The sequence below is a fragment of the Diceros bicornis genome, chromosome 32 (assembly GCF_020826845.1).
Source record: "Diceros bicornis minor isolate mBicDic1 chromosome 32, mDicBic1.mat.cur, whole genome shotgun sequence".
Classification (NCBI taxonomy): Eukaryota; Metazoa; Chordata; class Mammalia; order Perissodactyla; family Rhinocerotidae; genus Diceros; species Diceros bicornis.
The window spans coordinates 1,171,441-1,191,271 of NC_080771.1; the positions used below are offsets into that span (position 1 = coordinate 1,171,441).

Genomic DNA, 19,831 nt, shown 5'->3' on the forward strand with positions numbered 1-19,831 from the left:
TATAAGAAGACAGCCTATTCACAGAATTAAATGAAAAACTGTAAGTAACATTATTAATGAGCTATGTGAATTACTGGTTATTAGCAGATTATATTAGTTTAAAGCACGACTAATGGGATGCGCAATTCATAAGTTTTCTTTAAAATGACAATGCTTAGAATCTTGACATTTCATGTTAAACCACACTATACGTCATAGCCCATGTATTCTTAAAGATATTTAAAGTACGTATAGCTTTGTGATTCAGTTTGTGTTAGCTACTTTTCACAAATGCCAGAACCGAAAAATAGCAATAATCATGCATAAATACGGTAACACCAAACCAACGTGCAGGTTGGGAGAAGGATGAGGAGAATAAAGTCAAAGCCGTAAAGGTCAATACTGTATAATGGTCTGAGTAGCATTTAAAATAAAAAATTCTTGTCTGGATTATGGGTGACTCTTCATATTCATTCTCTGGAAATGTGTTTAGTTTTTGTTTCCTTAAGACACATGAATACAAAGCAAATATCATAATCAAATATCGTGTGTGAAATAAAGGAAGGCCCCCCTCCCAGCCATTCTTGTCATTTAAACATTATTTTAGACACTAAATGAAACCTCTTTTTGTCTGTTATTGATTACCTATCTTTCACGCATTTTTTTAAATTAAAAAATTGTATGCTCATTGTAAAACACAAATACAGAAACATATGAAGTAAAATGTGAATCATCTTGATCCTGTTCTCTTCATGTGCAAACATATGAAATGTTATATGTGGTAGGTATATGTTTTATGCACATATAACTTTTTATACATATAAGTATATATATATATATATATTTTTTTTTTTTTTTTGGTGAGGAAGATCAGCCCTGAACTAACATCCATGCCGATCCTCCTCTTTTCGCTGAGGAAGACTGGCCCTGGGCTAATATCCGCGCCCATCTTCCTCCACTTTACATGCGACGCCACCACAGCATGGCCTGACAAGCGGTGCGTCGGTGCGCGCCTGGGATTTGAACCTGGGCTGCCAGCAGTGAAGCACGTGCACTTAACCGCTAAGCCACGGGGCCGGCCCCATAAGTATATTTTTATACACATATGAATTTGTTAAAATTTTTGCTAAATTCAGGAGAGGCCTGACCTTTAAAAACATATTTGATTCTAGGGAAATATGCTTGAAAAACTTTTAGTAAATAATTTGCATTTTAATGCAAAACATAAATATTTACTTCCTTTAATTCTCTAAATATCACTACAGTGGTTAAAAAGGTATGAAAATAAAAGTATGTAGTCATCAATGGCAGATATTTTCAGTAATTTCTAAAGGGCACTAAACAGGTAAATAATATTGAGAAAATAGCCAATGAGTGCTGACTGGGTCAGAGAGTCAACACGGCCATAGTGGATGGACTCCCCAGCGGACCAGTGAAAACCTTCAATCTCAGAGCTGCGGCAACTGAGAACAGGGCAAGCCATGGTGGGGCCAGGGGAACAAGGAGGAACTGTGCCAAGGCTCATAGAGGGGACAGCTACATTTGTCACCTGGAGGTTCTTGCTGGCGAAGTAAAGTGGGGAATTTCCTGGTACTTTTACACAGGGTCCTAAAGAAGCTTAGAGTGTTGCCAACAAAACCAAACCTCTGAACCCATATGGTACAATAACAGGAAACGGCCCAGCAAAGCAGTGAGGTTGCCTAATAAACTGCACCTCCCAGTCACTCTCCTTCTCTTCTTTCCTCTGAAAAGCACACCTCTGGTCAGACTCAGAGTCTGATGACCCCCATGCTGAGGCCACAGGAGTGGGTAGGTCGGGTGCACATGTAGTGTCCCTCACGAGTGACTCTCACAGACAGGCTGCAGGTCACCACCAAGGCATCACTTCTGCTGTGTTATCTGAGAACCTCAAAGCCACTATCCTACTCACTCACTTCCACCTCTGGTCAGCTCCCAGGTTGCAAGCCCCAAGGAGCTTCTGCACGGGCAGGGGGGAAAGAGAGTGGTGGCAATCATCTCCTGGGCAGAACTACATGTGACACAAGTGCTTTTGCCACCCATATTAACTACCAACACTGATTCTTTTTAGAAATATAAGCAGAGAAAAATTCTCAGACACATGGAAAAAAACGGCTTAAAAGAAGGAAGACCAAAGTGAGCAATCAGATAAATGGTCCCTACCCAAACCGGAGAATACCTGGGAAAAGGAGAGAGTTTCAAAGACTACCATACTATTTGCAAGAAGAAAATGTAATGGTATTTACAAAATTCTATACTAGCAAAATTAGCGTTGATACGTAAGGATAAGAGATAGATATTTTAAGACATCAGTACTCAAAAATATATTAATCTACGTACAAATTTCTGAAAATCACTGGAAGAATTATTCCACAAAAAGAAGAAGGAATTAGAATGAAGAGAGGGAAAGATGTGATATATAAGTAAAATGGTGACAGTCAAGCTGGTAAAATTTAAGTTTATTGATAACGTGGCTGTGAAATGTTAAGAAAGGATTTGTAAAACAGAAGGCATAAAAGGTAAAACAAAATAAATCATCCAGAAATAAACTTCCACATTGTTTCAACGAAATCTGGAAGCAGGCAGGGGAATAAAAACTTTTTAAAGGTCTCATCTTATTTTGGAAGTAAAACTGTTACAATTTTAAAAGTGCTAGGAAAATACAGGTTCCTATATGTGTGTTAGAAATTCGAGTGTAGTATTAGAAGAATAAAATTAGAATGCAGAACCTCCAAATATAGCTGACAGGAATAAGAGAAAAACATTAGAGTTGGGAACCAGTTCTGCTTCAAGGGAGCTAGGGAACCCCACAATTCTGCCACACACAGGGTCCCCTGTCTTCTCACAAGTGCATGGAAAGCGTTCTGTGGATCTGTGGCGTCGGGGGAATCAGCAGGGGAACAGGCAGAAGGATAGTTTTACAGTCCCTTAGCCACATGTAAAGCTTAAGTATCCAAATTTCCTCAACTGAAAAGCAGTGGCATTTAGCACAGGCTGGTTTAAGGAATAGAGTAACAGAATAATTTTAGATCAGAATCAACTCTGGACATCGTAGATGGCTTTGAAAGGGTAATTACATACTAGTAACTGTCTGACTTATGGCAAACAACTAATCAAAGGAAAGAGTGGAAGGGCATCTCAAAACAGCTAGAAGGTTATTTTTCCCAAATGATTGCTTTAAATTGGTTTCTCATTTCCCATGACCTTTCTGAAAAGTATGTTATTAATATTTACGTTAATATCTTTGATGCAAAGTCATCTTGTTTTCTAAAACGAAAACTTCCTGCACCAAATTGGCTATCCCTGGGTCTGAGCTTGGAGAAGTGTGGAGAAAGCTTTCCCTAGGACACTGGTACTTAGATGGCACTGCTCCCCAGGGGTACCCATCCCGACTTAGACTAGGAAGTCACAGGCCACAGATTCTCAAGAGACTCTCAGGATTTTGAAATTTTTACATGGAATTTTTCAAACATATATGAAATTAGAAAGAACAGGATAAGGAACCCCACTCACTCACGCTTCAACTGCCAACAACATGTGGCCAATCTTGTTTCATCTATATTCCATTTCCTACTTCCCTGGATTACTTTAAAGAAACACGTCAGACATGTCTTTTCATTTTCAAGTAGTTTGTTGTCTCACTACTTAATTCTTGAAAGAAGTTTACTTTTTCCTGAGCAGGACCATAACATGTTTATAGGTATTCTGTTACTACAGTGCCTTGACATGAGTACAGCCACGTTTGGCTGCTCCATTGACCCACAGCCACCAGCACACAAAGAAATATAAAAGCTGCTTTCTGCGTGGTGGGAACTGGTCTTTCTCCCATGGAGATAGTTGCAATGTGTAAAAATTTCACGGCCCTTTGGATGCCGCAGCCCGGGGCAGACTGGCCATCTCTGCCGGGCTGGGACAATAACTAGGGTAAACAATGCACGTACACAACTACTGGGCTGGGACAATAGCCAGGAGGCTCAGTGCACGTACGCCACTGATAACCATTTGTGCACGGGAACACTGGATGCTTGCTCTGAAAAAAGCTCTGTAACTGCTTACTCTGGGAATTATTGACGCTATAAAAAACTGCTGGAGACTGAGGCCCGGTGAGAGTCTCACCTGTGGAAGCGATGCCTTGCCCAGGGCGTGTGATTCCCGCCCAGCCATATCAACTGAAGGGACTCCGGCAGTGAGGCATGGATGTTGTGAGTAACCAATCTGATGTGTTCTCTTTTCGGTCAACCTGGTATTTCTCTTTCTGGTTGATTTGTGTCACTTCCCTTCGGTCAATGTGGATGTTTTCCCTTTGCAGTCGAGCTGGTGTTTTTCCCTCTCATTATGTGACCTATTCGAATTTGCTGCTAACTCAGTCGATGTGGATGTTTTCGCTTTCCAGTCGAGCTGGTGTTTTTTCCCTCTTATTATTTGACGTATTCGGATCTGTTTGCGGACTATCGCCTTACTCTCCTCTATATAATAAAAAATACCTTCAGTCCATTTGTTTGGAGTGGAAAGTTTCTTTTACATCTTTGATCGAATCCCGGAACCTCTCACAACATAACTGGCGCTGTGAGCAGGATTCGATTAAGGAGATGGCTTTCCTGTTCAAACAAAAGGTAACTGAAGCCAACGTGGAAGAAATTCCAGGATGGGAGGACCCTCCCTTTTGCACTCTGGCTGGGGAGTGGGCTTGCAGGTCAGGGTTATGTAAATCTTGGGATGTTTGTCTGCGAGATATGAACCCCTGGATGTAACCAAAGCTTTGCAGACGGTGGAAAAGAGAGAGATGATGTTTCTTTTCTGGCATGGCAAGGTTGGTGTTTGTTGACTATTTATCGTCGGGCTATAGAAGATAGAGATAAAATACAGAAGGAGAAGATACTCTTGGAAAAAGAAGTTTTAGATTTACAGTCCCGGCTGTCACCCAAAATAGGAACTCTTTCCTTGCCATGAGCCTAGCGTTCTAGTTTTATTTGGCCCCTCTTATGTGACAAATAGAGAGCCTGAATATATAACCAATAATAATTTGGCGAGCCAGCCAGGAGGCTCTTTGCCCGTGGCTCGGCGGCCCTGGGCTGAGTGGAATGTCCTGGGAAATAGTCCAGCAGCTGCCTAGGTGATTTGCCCTAGGGACTGCTCCCAGTACTTTCCATCTGACCCGGCACCGCTCACCCTGGGCACATTTTCTTATCCCAGGGAAACAGGCTCTAGAATTATTTGTTGTTTGTCTGTTTGTTTGTTTGTTTTTGCTTACACCGAGAGCTCCCTTCCCCTCCATCTGGGATCCTATCTCTTTAAGAGGCAGGGCTATCCTACTGGAGTAGGAATAGTTGTAGGACTTTTACCCAGAATCTGTTAGATGTCTGTGCTGTTTGGGATCTCATTTGACTGTCTGTTCTGTATGTTTGTAATTTTTTTTGGGGGGGGGAATTCCATCTGTCCCCCAAAAAAGCCCTCTGCTCCACCTCTTGGCTAAATGGGCTATCTTCAACTAGGAGCCCATGTCCAAGAAGAAGACAGTTTTTTCTTATAGCACCACATGGTCACAATATTCCATAGACTCCAGAAAACGAGTGGCTAAATTGGGGCAATATCAGTTTACCAAAACTGATGTATTTGCATATGCAATTGGAAAAAGCCAACTAAAAAGTTAAACAACTAATGGGAAGCCTATTTTAATCTTCTGAAGTTTCTAAATAAAATCAGAAATACTGTACTGCCTCTTTAAGAGAAAATAAGTAATTAAACATGCCAGCAGCCAACGCGGAATCTGCTGCTCCTCTCCCCTCTGCTGAGCTTCCCCCCTTCTACTCCCCCAGAATTCCTGATCTGAAACTAAACAAGCGAAAATAAGTAAAGTTTTGAGATAACTGGGAATTATAATGGCTATTCTAGAAAACCTCTGTTTCAGATGAGTTCACCTTAAGAGTCAGCCTTAAAAGAGAGGATTCAAAACCTCTCACAATGAAATGCAATCTTTAATTAATATACAAAAACTTTTAAAAGACAAAGTTATTTCAAAAACAGCTTCCAAAATCTTTTTGGTAACTTGAAGCTTTAGAGTTTTGCTAAATTAAGTTGATAAAAATTTATTGAGTCTCTGGGTCATTTCCACATAAGATAAAACATTAAAAATTGGTTACTAAACATAGATTTGTCTGCCTTCGGTTTCTTATCTCAGAGAAACTAAAAGATGCTTAGGTTTATTGATAAACATATTCTGTGCATATTAAAATTTTTCTATAAAAGTACACCTTTCTGGAAAGTCTGTATACCAAAAAAAACAAAATGTATGTTGTCCATAAAAAAGGTATAAAAAATAGAGATATTTTTGTTTGTTTCATTAAAAAATATAAATTTGTCCTAAAGTACTAAAAAAAAAAAGCATGGGACAAATTCTAAATACAAAAATTAAGTGACAAAAGGTTTGTAAAGGTAAAACTCTGAGGAGTTTTGTACAGGGTCAAGTTGGCTAAAGTAAGCTAATGAAAAATTACGATTTGGCTTTCTCTCTTATAAAGGTAATTTCCTTAAACTCTTGGTCTGCTCTTTATATAGAGATTAAAAGGTATTCTTTTGAGTAGATCTATATAAAAAACAAAACATCTATGTTTTATTAAAATAATTTCCTATGTTCAAAAGGACTGAGGTCTCTCTATTAAGCTTTTTGTTTTTATCTTCTGAGTGTTTTAACTCTCTGTTTGCCTTTAACTGTTTCTGTTGTCAACTTAATTAAATAAATAACCAGGCATTGTTTCCTCTTTGACCAAGTGTTTTAAAATCTTTTGATATTTTTGATAAACTTCTGCAAAAATTAGTCTTTTTTTAACTTAAAAAAATTATTAAAAAACATATGATTATGGTGCCAAAACACAATTGTTACTGTACTTCATGTTGATGCTCACAGTTCTTTAATTTCTACAAAACAAAAATATAACTCTCATGCTGATGAGCTGGTGCAAATTCGTGCAGTGCACAACCCAGGCCTAGCACGATGGGTCCACAAAAAGAGCGGACACTTGGGAAAACAAACTTCATACAGGTGGGCACAACAAAGGGGAATCCTTGTCACCCACGATGATATTGCCACTGCAGTACAACAATGTCAATTATGCCAACAGTTAAATAAACAGGGAGTTCCACCCCCCTACCAAGGTCATATTCAAAAGGGATTATTTCCCACCCACACCTGGCAAATAGATTTTATTGGACCATTGCCAAATTCTTGTGGATATGTTTATGCTTGCACTGCTGCTGATACATATTTTGGTTATTTATTAGCTATGCTGGCTAAAGCAGCCACCCAACAGAGTGTCATAAAATTCTATGGAACACCAAGACAGATTCAGAGTGACAACGGTTCCCACTTCACAGGTAAGTTGATTCAAATTTATACAAAGAAAAATCATATAGAATGGATTTATCATATACCTTATTACCTCCAAGCTGCAGGCCTCATAAAACAAATGAATGGACTGCTTAAACAACAATTGAGGAAATTCAGTCATTGCTCATTAAAAGGGTGGCACAACCATCTAAGTACTGCTCTAAATATGTTAAATAACAGGCCACTAGGCCCTAATGAGACTCCCCTGTCAAGGTTGTTACCAGCAAAGATCACAGAAGTGGCAGCCACTACCCATGAGCTTATGACCTTAACCTATTGGCCCCTGACGCAGTCTGCTAAACCGCCTTTTCGTGCCACGGCCGAAGCGGCTGGATTGGATTTATCCACTGTTTATTCTATTCAATTGCCCCCTAAGAAGCAATCTATAGTCCCTACTGGGATAGGGGTACAATTTCCCAAAAACACTTTTGGTTTATTAAAAGGACGCTCCGGACTAGCAACAAAAGCTATTGATGTACTAGGAGGAGTTATAGATCCAGATTACCAAGGAAAAATAAAATTATATTATATAATGGTAGTGACACAGTATTAACTATAGAGTCTGGAAAACGAGTGGGACAATTATTGGTGCTTCCCCTCCTGACTCCAAGTGTGTCACAAGGACAACCTCCAATTGAATTAACTAAAAGAGGAAGGCAAGGATTTGAATCTACAGATGGATGGAAACCTGGAGCAAAGGTGTGGGTGACACACTCACCCAATACAGCTCCCCGGGCCAGAAAAGTAGTGGCCCAAGGGCCCCCTGCAACACTCATAGTCATGTATACAGGAAGTAAACAATTAAATCATGTTCCTAAAAATTCTGTTTCTTTGCATGAATAGACATTCCTGCTGTGCTTGCTATGCTATGCTGCAACTCCATGTCTGTCACAGACCTCCATACCAACTAATGCCTCCGTAGGACAACCTTTGACCCTGCACTGCTGGACCAACTGCTCTACACCACTGGGACTTGTAACCTAGACTATGAATGGCCGAGAAGTTTGGTCTCAAAAACATCAAACAACTTCTCAGTATCAGCCTATATCTGATCAATCACACAAAACTAATTATAATTTTTCTACTACCCTGCCTTCTACTACGCCCCGCGATGCAGGCTGGTCTGGACTTCTACAAGCTAATTTGTTAGGGCTAAGTGTTACCGTATCTAATGTTATCTTTGATGCTGTACATGATTTGCAAGATCAAGTTAATAATATTTCATTATCTAAGGGATTATTTGATTGGTTTGGGTCCTTTATTGCAAGACAATTTTATAATGGTTATAATCACTGGATTTTGGGTTCTTGGATGTGCCTTGTGTACTTGTGTACGAAGTTCATTGTCTGTGCACATGGTGTCTTATGGTTAATGGAGACGGCCACGGCCAAAAATGTCTTGACATGAGTACAGCCATGTTTGGCCGCTCCATTGACCTACAGCCACCACCACAAAAAGAAATATAAAAGCTGCTTTCTGCGTGGTGGGAACCAGCCCTTCTCCCATGGAGATAGTTGCAATGTGTAAAAATTTCAAGGCCCTTTGGGTGCCAGAGCCTGGGGCAGACTGGCCATCTCTGCCGGGCTGGGACGATAAGCAGGGTAAACAATGCACATACACAACTGCTGAGCTGGGACAATAGCCAGGAGGCTCAGTGCATGTACGCCACTGATAACCATTTGTGCACGGGAACACTGGATGCTTGCTCTGCAAAAACCTCTGCAACTGCTTACTCTGGGAATTATTGATGCTATAAAAAAACTGCTGGAGACTGAGAGCCAGTGAGAGTCTCACCTGTGGAAGTGACGCCTTGCCCAGGGCGTGTGATTCCCGCCCAGCCGTGTCAATTGAAAGGACTCCAGCAGTGAGGCATGGATGTTGTGAGTAACCAATCTGATGTGTTCTCTTTTCGGTCAACCTGATGTTTCTCTTTCCAGTTGATTTGTGTCATTTCCCTTCAGTCGATGTGGATGTTTTCCCTTTGCAGTCGAGCTGATGTTTTTCCCTCTTATTATTTGACCTATTTGGATCTGTTTGTGGACTATCGCCTTTACTCTCCTCTATATAATAAAATATACCTTCAGTGCATTTGTCTGGAGTGAAAAGTTTCTTTTACATCTCCAATTGAATCCCCAAACCTCTCACAACATATAGTTATGGTCTTCTTTAAGGATAAAAACTGTAATAGTTTTATTAGGACTAATTGTTTTTTATTCAACAGATACTTATCAAAAGCCTACTGTAGTAGGCTAAATATACTAAATATACACATTTTGATCTCAACAGAATAAGTGTTCCAACAACTAAATCGACTCATAGAAGTGTGTGCTGCTTTCTGAGGAGGTGAGCTTTACTGCAAAGCATTCAAGCAGGAGCTAGGTGAGATGGTGCCTTAGGTTGGACTTGGGCAAGATGCCTTCTGAGGACTTTCCCATCTCTGAGATTCCCTGATCTTTTTGTAATTTCCTTTTTCTGGTGAGGAAGATTGGCCTTGAGCTAACATCTGTTTCCAAATATTCCTCTTTTTGCTTGAGAAAGATTGTCCCTGAGCTAGAATCTGTGCCTGTCTTCCTCTACTTTGTATGTGGGATCCTGCCACAGCACAGCTTGATGAGTGGTGTGCAGGTCCGTGCCCGGGATGCAAACCCCAGGCCACCAAAGCAGAGCAGGCAAACTTAATCACTATGCCACTGGGCCAGCCCCTGATCTTTTTCTAATTTTTAAAAATGTAAGTGAACAAATACCAAGGAAGGACTGAGGACCCTAAAGTATATGGACGCATTTTTCTACATGGAAAATTTCCAAATGATCAATTAAGACCCAAAACAGTGAGACCGGCTTCTGCTTCACACTGAGAACTGCCTCCTCTCTTTAGCATTCCATCATTACCATTATTGCAACTGGGAACCTGAATCCTTCTCACTGTTAGGAGAATCCCATGCTCTGATTTACCGCTATTTCACAGGACTAACAACCTCTGCCTGAGGAAAGAGCCCCAGACTCGAGCGCGGACAGCAAGGCAGCACGTGCCCTCACGCCAGCTAACAATGTGTGACAAGTATAGTGTGAAACTCAATCACATGGTTTTAAGAGTACAAAACAAAGAATATTTAGTATGAAAACAGCTTTAAAGCTTGAATAAAAGAACTTGCTGAGTGCACGGTGAACTTGATTTGTCCTAACCACATACAAATTGATCTCTTTCACTTGAATTTTTCCTTGCTCCTCAATGACTAACACCTGTTCTAGAAAGCATTAATCTTCAATCCATGCAGATACACATACGAACACACCAAATTCAGATGAACTAAGTAATAAATCTGTGTGTTTTTGAAAGCTACAAACTTGAGAAAATAGTTTTTTTAAAGCACACCGGCAAAACTCAAGGACACAAATCCTACAGCTATCTCGTTAAACAGAAAGAAGATACTTTGAAAGAGAATTACTAACTTGAATTTCAAAATATATTTTTCAAACAAATAACATTTATTCTAGGTTTGAGCAAAATGGTTATTTTCACAGCATCCCATTAAGGCAATGAGCGAGAACTCCACTCTTACTCACTGCATGTTACTCTTTCTGTACATTTTTGGTATTGTAAGCCTGGGAAATTAAGTAAGTTTAGAGCTTTCAGTCACAGAGAATCTGAAAAGATGGGTAGACTTGAGAGATTAAACCAGGACAGGGTTAACTCAATCACTAAGGCTCAATCTTCTCTTTTTAAGAAACGAACTGTTGACTAGCTGCGTCACTTATATAAGAAAAGGGGTAAAGGTGGAAACATGTCCTTGAACTAAAATTTCATATTTTGGTAGAATGCTTTCCAGAGACAGAATGTGGGGTCAGAGGCATCAAGCGTTGCTTGGGTACTAGAGGGAATACTTTTAAAGTAAGATAGCCAATCATGCCCCAAAAAGTAGCTGGCCATTTGTGTAACATAAACTTCCTGAAGGCCTCCTCTGTGCCAGGCCCTGTTAGACACTGGGGAATTAAAGACAAATAAGACACAGATACTACCCTCAAGTTGCTTAGATTATCACAGTATACTAGGAGAGAAAGATGCTAAGCAAATGACCTAAATAAATCTAGATTTCAGAGTGCTTCTCAGATATCCTGGAATGGATAGAGCGGGGGGAAGACGCGATTACGTGATGTACTAAAATAAATGGGAACTAAGAGTGTGCTGTCATTCACACTATTCTAGTGATCCAAGGGCACAGAATAGATGTTGGGATGTTTGCTTTTGTTGAATCTCCCCTTAGCAACCAAAGCTTGCATTGGTCAGTGGCTGTACTTGACTTAGTAATTCATCATAAGGGATCAAATTCCAAAGTCTTACTCCAACAGCCCTGTTTCAATTAAATTAACTGAACCAGGTTATTCTAATTACATATACATTTAGGGTTAGCAAAATTTTTATGGATTCCTTGTCTTCTTATCCAGAAGATTAAAGTTGAAGGAAAACCATTGAGAAAAAAATACACTTCAAACTAAATAAGTTAATAGCATACCAAATATACAGCACATTAAAACTTTTTTTTAACTCTAAAACAGCCAAATAATACCTCTTTCAAAATGGCAAAGGAGAGAAGACAGTCATATGGATAACAAGTATAGAAATGGTTAGACTCATAATAGCAGTATTCTGTGGCTGCAACAGTATTCAAGATGGGAGTTACTCTTAGTTCATTCAAGTAAGAGTGAATCTGCTGGTTACAAAGAAAAATTACATTTTCTGTCATTTTTATTTCTCAAAAGAAATCTCCCAATACTCATTTGTTATTCTGTTGCTTTTCTGTGTTTAGCTACTTATGCTCATTTCAAAATGGTAATAAATATTTATATGAAATACATGTGTCATTTCATTAACAAATGAACTGATATGGCTGTCTTGATGTCAATTGTGATAATAATAACACAAAAACAGCTAGCTTCCAACACCAGATCATGATAAAACTTCAGCACACTAGAAATAGGGGAAATTTCCTTAATACAACACAGAGTATTTACAAAAAACCTATAGCTAACATCATACTTAATGGGGAAAGAGAATGCGTTCCTCCTAAGATCAGAAACAAGGCAAGACGTCCACTCTCACCAATCTTATTCAACATTAATGGGAATTCTAGCCAGAATAAGAAAAAAGAAAAAAAAAAAAGGCATAGATTTGAAAGGAAGAAATAAAACTGTCCCTTTTTGCAGACGACATAATTGTCCATGTAGAAAATCCCATGGAATCTTAAAAAAACCCTCCTAGAACCAATAAGTGAGTTGAGCAAGGTTGCAGTATACAAGATCAACACACAAAAATCAATTGCATTTCTTTTCTTTTTTTTTTTTTTGTGAGGAAGATCAGCCCTGAGCTAACATTCATGCTAATCCTCCTCTTTTTGCTGAGGAAGACCGGCTCTGAGCTAACATCTATTGCCAATCCGCCTCCTTTTTTTTTCCCCAAAGCCCCAGTAGATAGTTGTACGTCATAGTTGCACATCCTTCTAGTTGCTGTATGTGGGACACGGCCTTAGCATGGCCGGAGAAGCGGTGCATCAGTGCACACCGGGATCCGAACCCGGGCCGCCGGCAGTGGAGCGCACGCACTTAACCGCTAAGCCACGGGGCCGGCCCCCAATTGCATTTCTATACACTAAAAATAAACATGTGGAAACCAAACTTAAAAACACAATAACATAATCACTTCAAAAAATAAAATACTTAGGCATACACTTAATAAAACACGTGCAGGGTCTTTATGATGAACATGGGTGTCACGTGGAGGAGACGGCTAGCATGGCTAGGAGTAGAGAACAATGAACAAATAAGTAAATATACTGAGGAAAATGCGAGCAGAGTTCCTCACTGCTAGCAAAGATATCTATAAACAGAAAAGATGAGAAAGAACCCCTGAAATGTGGTGTTGGATTAGAAATGGAAGTAACGGTATGAATTCATAGTTTTACAGTGTGTGTGTGTGTGTGTGTGTGTGTGTGTATATATATATATACGCATGTGTATAAATAATTGTAGATGTGTATATTTGTGTGTTGTATCTGTGTGAAGCCACACCTCTATTTCCTAGCTCTGTCCATTGAGAGAACCTAGAAGAAATGACAACCCAGTAGCAACCAGCACACTGAGCACCCAGAACTTGGTTTTTAAATATCATCCTCTACTAAAAGAAACCAGGGCTCCTTGGAGAAAGATCAGATTCGAGACTTAGGGCAAGAGAGGTACAGGATGAATCTGGAATATCTTGCTATGCCAGAGAACATGTCAAAAAGATATAGGAGCCAGCCAAAAGGAGCTCCTACTGCCCTCTATTGGGAAGAATTTGAAAATTAAAAGAAATGACTTTATTTATTAAATAAAATATGAATACACAGATCTATACTAATAAATGAATACATAAATACATAGGTGAGGAGTGAAAGATCTTCCTTACAGTAGAATGCCAACAAATAAATGCAGAAGGAATGCTGAAAATACAGAGCCATCCTTTGACAACTATCATATAGAAGGTCGATTCAGGCAGGAGTTGTCAATGGATTCTACAGCTGGTAGGTAGAGGTTTGATAAGGAAAAGGATTAAAGTAATATCAGAATACCTCTCCACAGAATACTAATCAACTACAAAGAGGGAAACAGTGAGTTTAAAGTGGATAAACCTGGTAGTCATGAAGATGACCAGATGGTCAGGTTGCACAGCATCGGGTCTGCAACTCCACGCACTGGAATTTCTGCAGACAATGGATGACCTGAGCTGGGTAATGAGGAAACAGGGTCATCTTAGAGAACGTAAGCCCTGTATTCTTTAAAACTGATAAGGACATGAAAAGGAACTGTTCCAGATTGAAGAAGTCTGCAAAGATGTGACAATTAAATGCAACAGGTATTCCTGGACAGAATCCTGGACCAGAAAGAAAAACGTCATGGTTGGGACAGCTGGTGAAATCTGTGTATAGGATGGTAGTGTTGTACTGAAGCTGATTTCCTGATCTGGAGAGTTGTACAGAAGGTATGTAGGAGTGTCCTTACTCTTTGGAAAATTTGTGTTGACAGAGAGAGAGAATACAGAATTTAAGGCTAATATTTAATAATAAAACATATAAAACAAATACTCACCAATGACTTTAACAAAATAAGCATCTGCTTCAAAGTTATTTTTTAGTGTATGGATGGCAAAATCGTTCTTTGTATATCCTTTACTTAGTACTACAATGTCCAAGATTCCCTGGAAAAAAACATATACAAAAAAAGTAAGAAGAAACTACTAGACTGACTGAAAAAACGATGAAAATGCATGGCATGCTTATCATGTATATATAAAGCTTATCTATTCATCTTGATGTTTAAAATAAAAATACTATTAAAATATATAAAACCTTGAATAGTAAAATATAAATAAAATGAAAAAATCTGCAATTTTAATCTCTGGAGATAACTGTTAGCATTTTAACATATTTCCTTCCAGTCACATTTGCATGAATTTTTATAGGCCTATGATATGGACTGCAAACCATTTCCAACCATCAGAGAAAGAGCACTGTTCATCTGCCCTGGCTACCACTGCATATTATCATTTTCTTTCTCCTAAAAAAGGGAGAAGCTTTGCTAATTTTATTTGTAGAAAAAAAAAGTTGTGCTCATTTAAATTTCCATTCCACTGACTCTTAACGAGGTTGATCATTGACCGTATTTTTTCATGTTAGCTACTTCTGTTTTTTCTGTAAATTGACTATGTTCTGTTTTTCCAGAGGGAGTTTTGGTGACTTCTATCAGTTTGTATACACCCTTTTTGTATTAAGGATATTAATTATTTGACTATTTCATAGCAAATTTATTTCCCAGATTTAAGAACAGTTTTAAATTTCATTTATGATGTTTTTATGTACAGAAATTAAAAATTGATTTGTAGTCAATTCTCTTGATTCTTCCCTTGTGATGTTTTTGCCAATTACTTTTATGTTTCCAAGCAGTTTCCAAACTGCTAATAAAAAGTGAAATAATACGAGATTTGGTAGCAGAGAGACAGAGGAAAACAAGGACCTGGATAATTCATATAATTGAAAATCAGCCTCTTATAAAAAAGAAAAGAAAATCAAAAATGGGGTTGCAAAGACATACATGTCCTGATGGGCATTTAACTTTTTAAAATAATCAAGTTATTTCACAAGGATATACTGTGATATATTAACTCTGGAATTTAACACATTTTTATCAAAATTTATTATTTTTCTGAGTGGTAAACTGGCTTTCACATTAGAAAGGAGGAAACCAGGGCCCTGAGCGCCTTTCACAAGGTCACCTGGCAACTGAAGACAGAGCCACGAGAATCTGTGCAATATATGCTACCTCTAGTTCACAAGTTAAAAGAGTACTGAACTCGTTCTTCTGGGATCTTGTGCAGGTCCAAGCATCTTTTATCTGTCAGCTGTGCTTTTGTCTACTGGTGCACGTGTACATTTCCCAGTCTCAGAGCATGATTCTCTAGAGGTTTAATCTAAATAGCACAAAATGAGATAAAGGCGTTTTCATATTTCACTGTACTGATCAACCAGTGCTGTCAATAAATCGTCCCCTCTGCCATTTAACATTAAAAGGGGCTTTCTTTAATTAACTCATTTGCTTTCATTATCTCATCTACATTTTCTGGTCAAACAGGGTGAAGTAGAAGTGAGATAAGGTGGAGGCAATTAGACTCCACACACACAGGAGAGCTCGGAACTCACATCTTCGTAAATGTCAAAGAAGGTGGCAACCACAGCATCTCTGATTTGATTTAGGTCCGTCAGCTCCCAGTAGACTTTAAACATGCGATGTGCCCCCTCACAGCTTGCATTATTACAAGGGACATTCTCCAGTAAAAAGGCCTGTTGATTGCTGTAAGACAAAGGAAAGGTGTTTAATTAATATAACACATCAGTGTTGTATGGCATCAGCCGCGCTGTATTTCTTGAAATCAAAGAGATGGTAAACGGTATGTAGTGAAACAATATAAAAAAATCTCCACATCTTATTGACTTCTGTACTGTGTCATAAAAAACTTAAATTGTTGGCTATGCTTTGTCAGCCTTTGGCAAAAATCCTTTGAGGCTAGTTGGTTGCTGGCCTCGCTCTCCTCTTATGTGGAGTCTCCAAGTCCATATCTCCTTCCTCCCTTGCTACTCTACAGCCATAAACCCTGTATTCCACTACTGAGCTCCTGGTCACTGTCACTGTCATTGTCCCTTTAGATGTGTATAACTCCTCAGGTGAATATGTGCATTTAGCCTGATATCCCTAAGTCTTGTAAACCCAAAGCAGTGAATCTGTAATGACAGAATTTCAGCTTTCCAGACAGGCAGTAGGGTAGATACTGCTAGGCACCTCTCAGATAAAAGAAGCATTGACTTTGTATAGCTATGAAGTCCTCCCTCTTGAATCCTACTCTACAGGTAAAGAGGCTCTGAGCTTCGATTTGGGGGCCAGATTACCTGGATTCAAATCCTGGCTCTGTCATTTAGAAGCTATGTAAACTTGAGCAAGTTATTTACCCTCTTCAAGACTCAGGTCCTTATTTGTAAACTGAGTAAGGAGAGTACTTATGTCACAGGATTGCTGTAATAAAGAAATGAAACACTGAACGCAAAGTACTTGGAACAATTCCTGTCATCCAGTTAGATCTCAGGAAAAGTGTTTATACTATCATCATTTTTATTTATGTAGTGCAACACCATGCCATGTAAAAATATTTCCTTTAGATACAGAAGTAACTTTTGTAAATAGTGTGATTTTCTGTAATGGCTTCCACTTGTATGTATTTTCCAATATCTACAATTCCTTCACTTTCCTCTAGGTACATAGAAAATAATAGGCTAAAGGGCTTAAATTTCACTACATTCAATTTTCTCTAATAATTATTTTAAATAAAACTATAAAGGCAGATTTCTGTTTTTCCATATGAAAATATTACTTTGGGTCTGGGCGATTTGGAAAAGAAAAAAAAGCTCTATTAGAGGAAAGGAAAATTTCTTAGTGTTCAATGCAGTAAAGAAACCTATGTACAAAATATTCAATTTGCATGATGTACTAAATATATGATTGACTTTTCTAGATAAAAAATTCCAACACAAATAGTTTATAATAACAATTCTTTACCAAAGAAAAAAACCTCCTAGATTATAACATTTACCTGGAAAACTTTGAGGTGACTTTGCTCAAGACCTAACAAGTAACAGTGTTCTTTGACTAGAAGGAATAATGATTTCTTCTTTGTCTCTTGTCTAATAACTGATGTTTAAATTCTAATTTGTAATATTCTTTCCAGGTAATTTACTCATCCTACCTTTTTAGCTAAATAATTTTACTAGATATTTCACAGAAATAAAGAATACTCTATTTTGTTATTAGGAGATTATATTAAAACATGAGAACATGTGATAAAGGCAGCCTTTCTACAATCTCCTCTAACCAATGCATCATACCGCTTAACCTGAGTGAGCGTGTGCCACTGGTTTCCCTCTTCAAAGGTAATGCGTGAATCTCACTATTATATTCTAACTCCGGCCACAATTTCAAAAACACAAAACATAACCTAAAACAAGAACTCTGATTGCAGTTGCACAATTTAAAATGTCATTTTAATTTTTGTTATGAGTTTGTAAAGATTATAAATGCCACACGCCATGGTTCTTGTCTCATTGCTTACTAACTAGCTTAGTCTTGCACTGTGGAACTTGGGGTCTGTAAAATTTCAGTTCTTTTAAATTCTACTGAATTCTACAGGTAGAGCTCAACATCTTAGCTTTTAAAATAAAATTCCATTTAAGCCTAGGAAGGAAGAACCTTGATCTATTTGGTTTGGAAACCCATTGGGAGAAATAATCTTGCTTCTTTTGAGTCTGTTTCTCTAAGTGTTCTTGGCAATTTCAACCAATATATCTTTTTTAAAACTGTTTATTCAAAACTATCACAAAAGTTATAAAATTCAAGTACCAGAGACATTTAAAAAGTTGAAATCCTTCCCTTCCAGGGATAACCATTGTCAACAATTTGGTGTGCATCTTTCTAAACTTTCTTCTAGGAATATACAAATATGTATACACATATCCTTAAGAAAAAAACCCAATTGGGTTTTACTATACATATTTTTCTGCGACGTTTTTCTTTCCATTCAATAATATAGCATACACATGAGGGAAAGGGAAATAGTCTCAACGAGGGCTTTTGATATCTGTTTTGAAAATTCCCCCCGAAAAGCTGTACCAGTTTATATTTCCCAGCAGCAGCCCATCAAGCTGCCTGTTTCCCCACATGCTCATTCTTTTCAATGGCCACTCTACTCTGTGGCTAAGCCATCATTCATTTTTAACACCTTGTTACTCATAGGTTGTCTTCAATTGTTTTCCATTACAAATACACATATACACACATATATAAAAGTTACTTTTCCTCGGGAATTTGTAAAAGGATTTCCAAATGATAGTCATCTGGTCAAATGATATGCATATTTTAACTGTCAACAGGTAAAGCTAAATGGCCCTCTAAAAAATGTACCAATTTATACTTCTAGTAGTGTTCATGTATATCCTTCTTCATATCTTGCCAATATTAGTATCATTGCTTCTTATTTTTGCAGTTGGGTAGCTTAAAAATGATCTCATTCTCCTGATTATGAGAGAAGCTGAGTATTACTTTTACATTTACCAGCTGTTCATGTTTCTTCTGAGAACTGGCACTTCAATACTTTTTTTAATTATTGATTTTTTAGGACATCCCTGATTGTTAGGGACCTTAGCCCCTTACCTGTTATTCTCATATAATTACTTGTAAAATAGGGGTAAAAATTACCTCAAATGGCTGTTGTAAGGATTAAATGAGAAAATACATGGTAAAGTGTTTAGTATACTGCCTGGTACATAGCACAGCATGTATTCAATATCTGCTATTATTATTATTATTACATATGCTGTTATTATTACCTCTATATGTTGCAAACATTTTGTCCCATCCTTTTCTTTTTAAAATTTAAGGTATCCTTCAACAAAAGGTTTATAATATTTACACAGTCATTTATGTCAATACTTTCCTTTATGGCACATAAGAAATGTTCAACGAAGTCCATCAGGCAGATGAAAAACGACAGCAGATGAATATCTTCATTTACAGAAAGAAATGAAGAGCAGTGAAAATGTTAAATACGTAGGCAAATAGAAAAGATTTTTTTCTTATTATTTAAATCTCTTTAAAGATAACTGATAATTAAAGAACAGAGTGTGGTGTTAACGACATAAGTAGAGTAAAATGTGTGACATAATAGCACCAAGGCCAGAAAGGGAGAAGTAGAAATATGCTGTTGGAAGGTTCTTAAACCGTAAGTGAAGTGGTATAATATTGTTTGAAGACAGACTGGGATAAGTTAAAGATGCATCCACTCAAATAACAAAATCTATAGTTAACATGTTAGCAAAAAAG

At 38.1% G+C, this 19,831-nt stretch overlaps 1 protein-coding gene across 5 annotated transcripts in view; it reads right to left on the reverse strand.

The window, feature by feature from the left end:
• The window catches only part of ITFG1 (integrin alpha FG-GAP repeat containing 1), a 259,186-nt gene that overhangs the window by 86,359 nt on the left and 152,996 nt on the right, over window positions 1–19,831 (reverse strand). For all 5 annotated transcript variants that reach the window (XR_009216412.1, XM_058527742.1, XM_058527744.1 and 2 more), the window contains exons 11-12: window positions 16,108–16,258; window positions 14,501–14,609 (exon numbers count right to left, since the gene is read on the reverse strand). Coding sequence is in view for 4 of the 5 variants with exons in the window: in XM_058527742.1 (XP_058383725.1) it covers window positions 14,501–14,609; window positions 16,108–16,258 (260 nt within the window). In the remaining variant the exon portion in view is untranslated. The remainder of the gene's footprint in view (window positions 1–14,500; window positions 14,610–16,107; window positions 16,259–19,831) is intronic.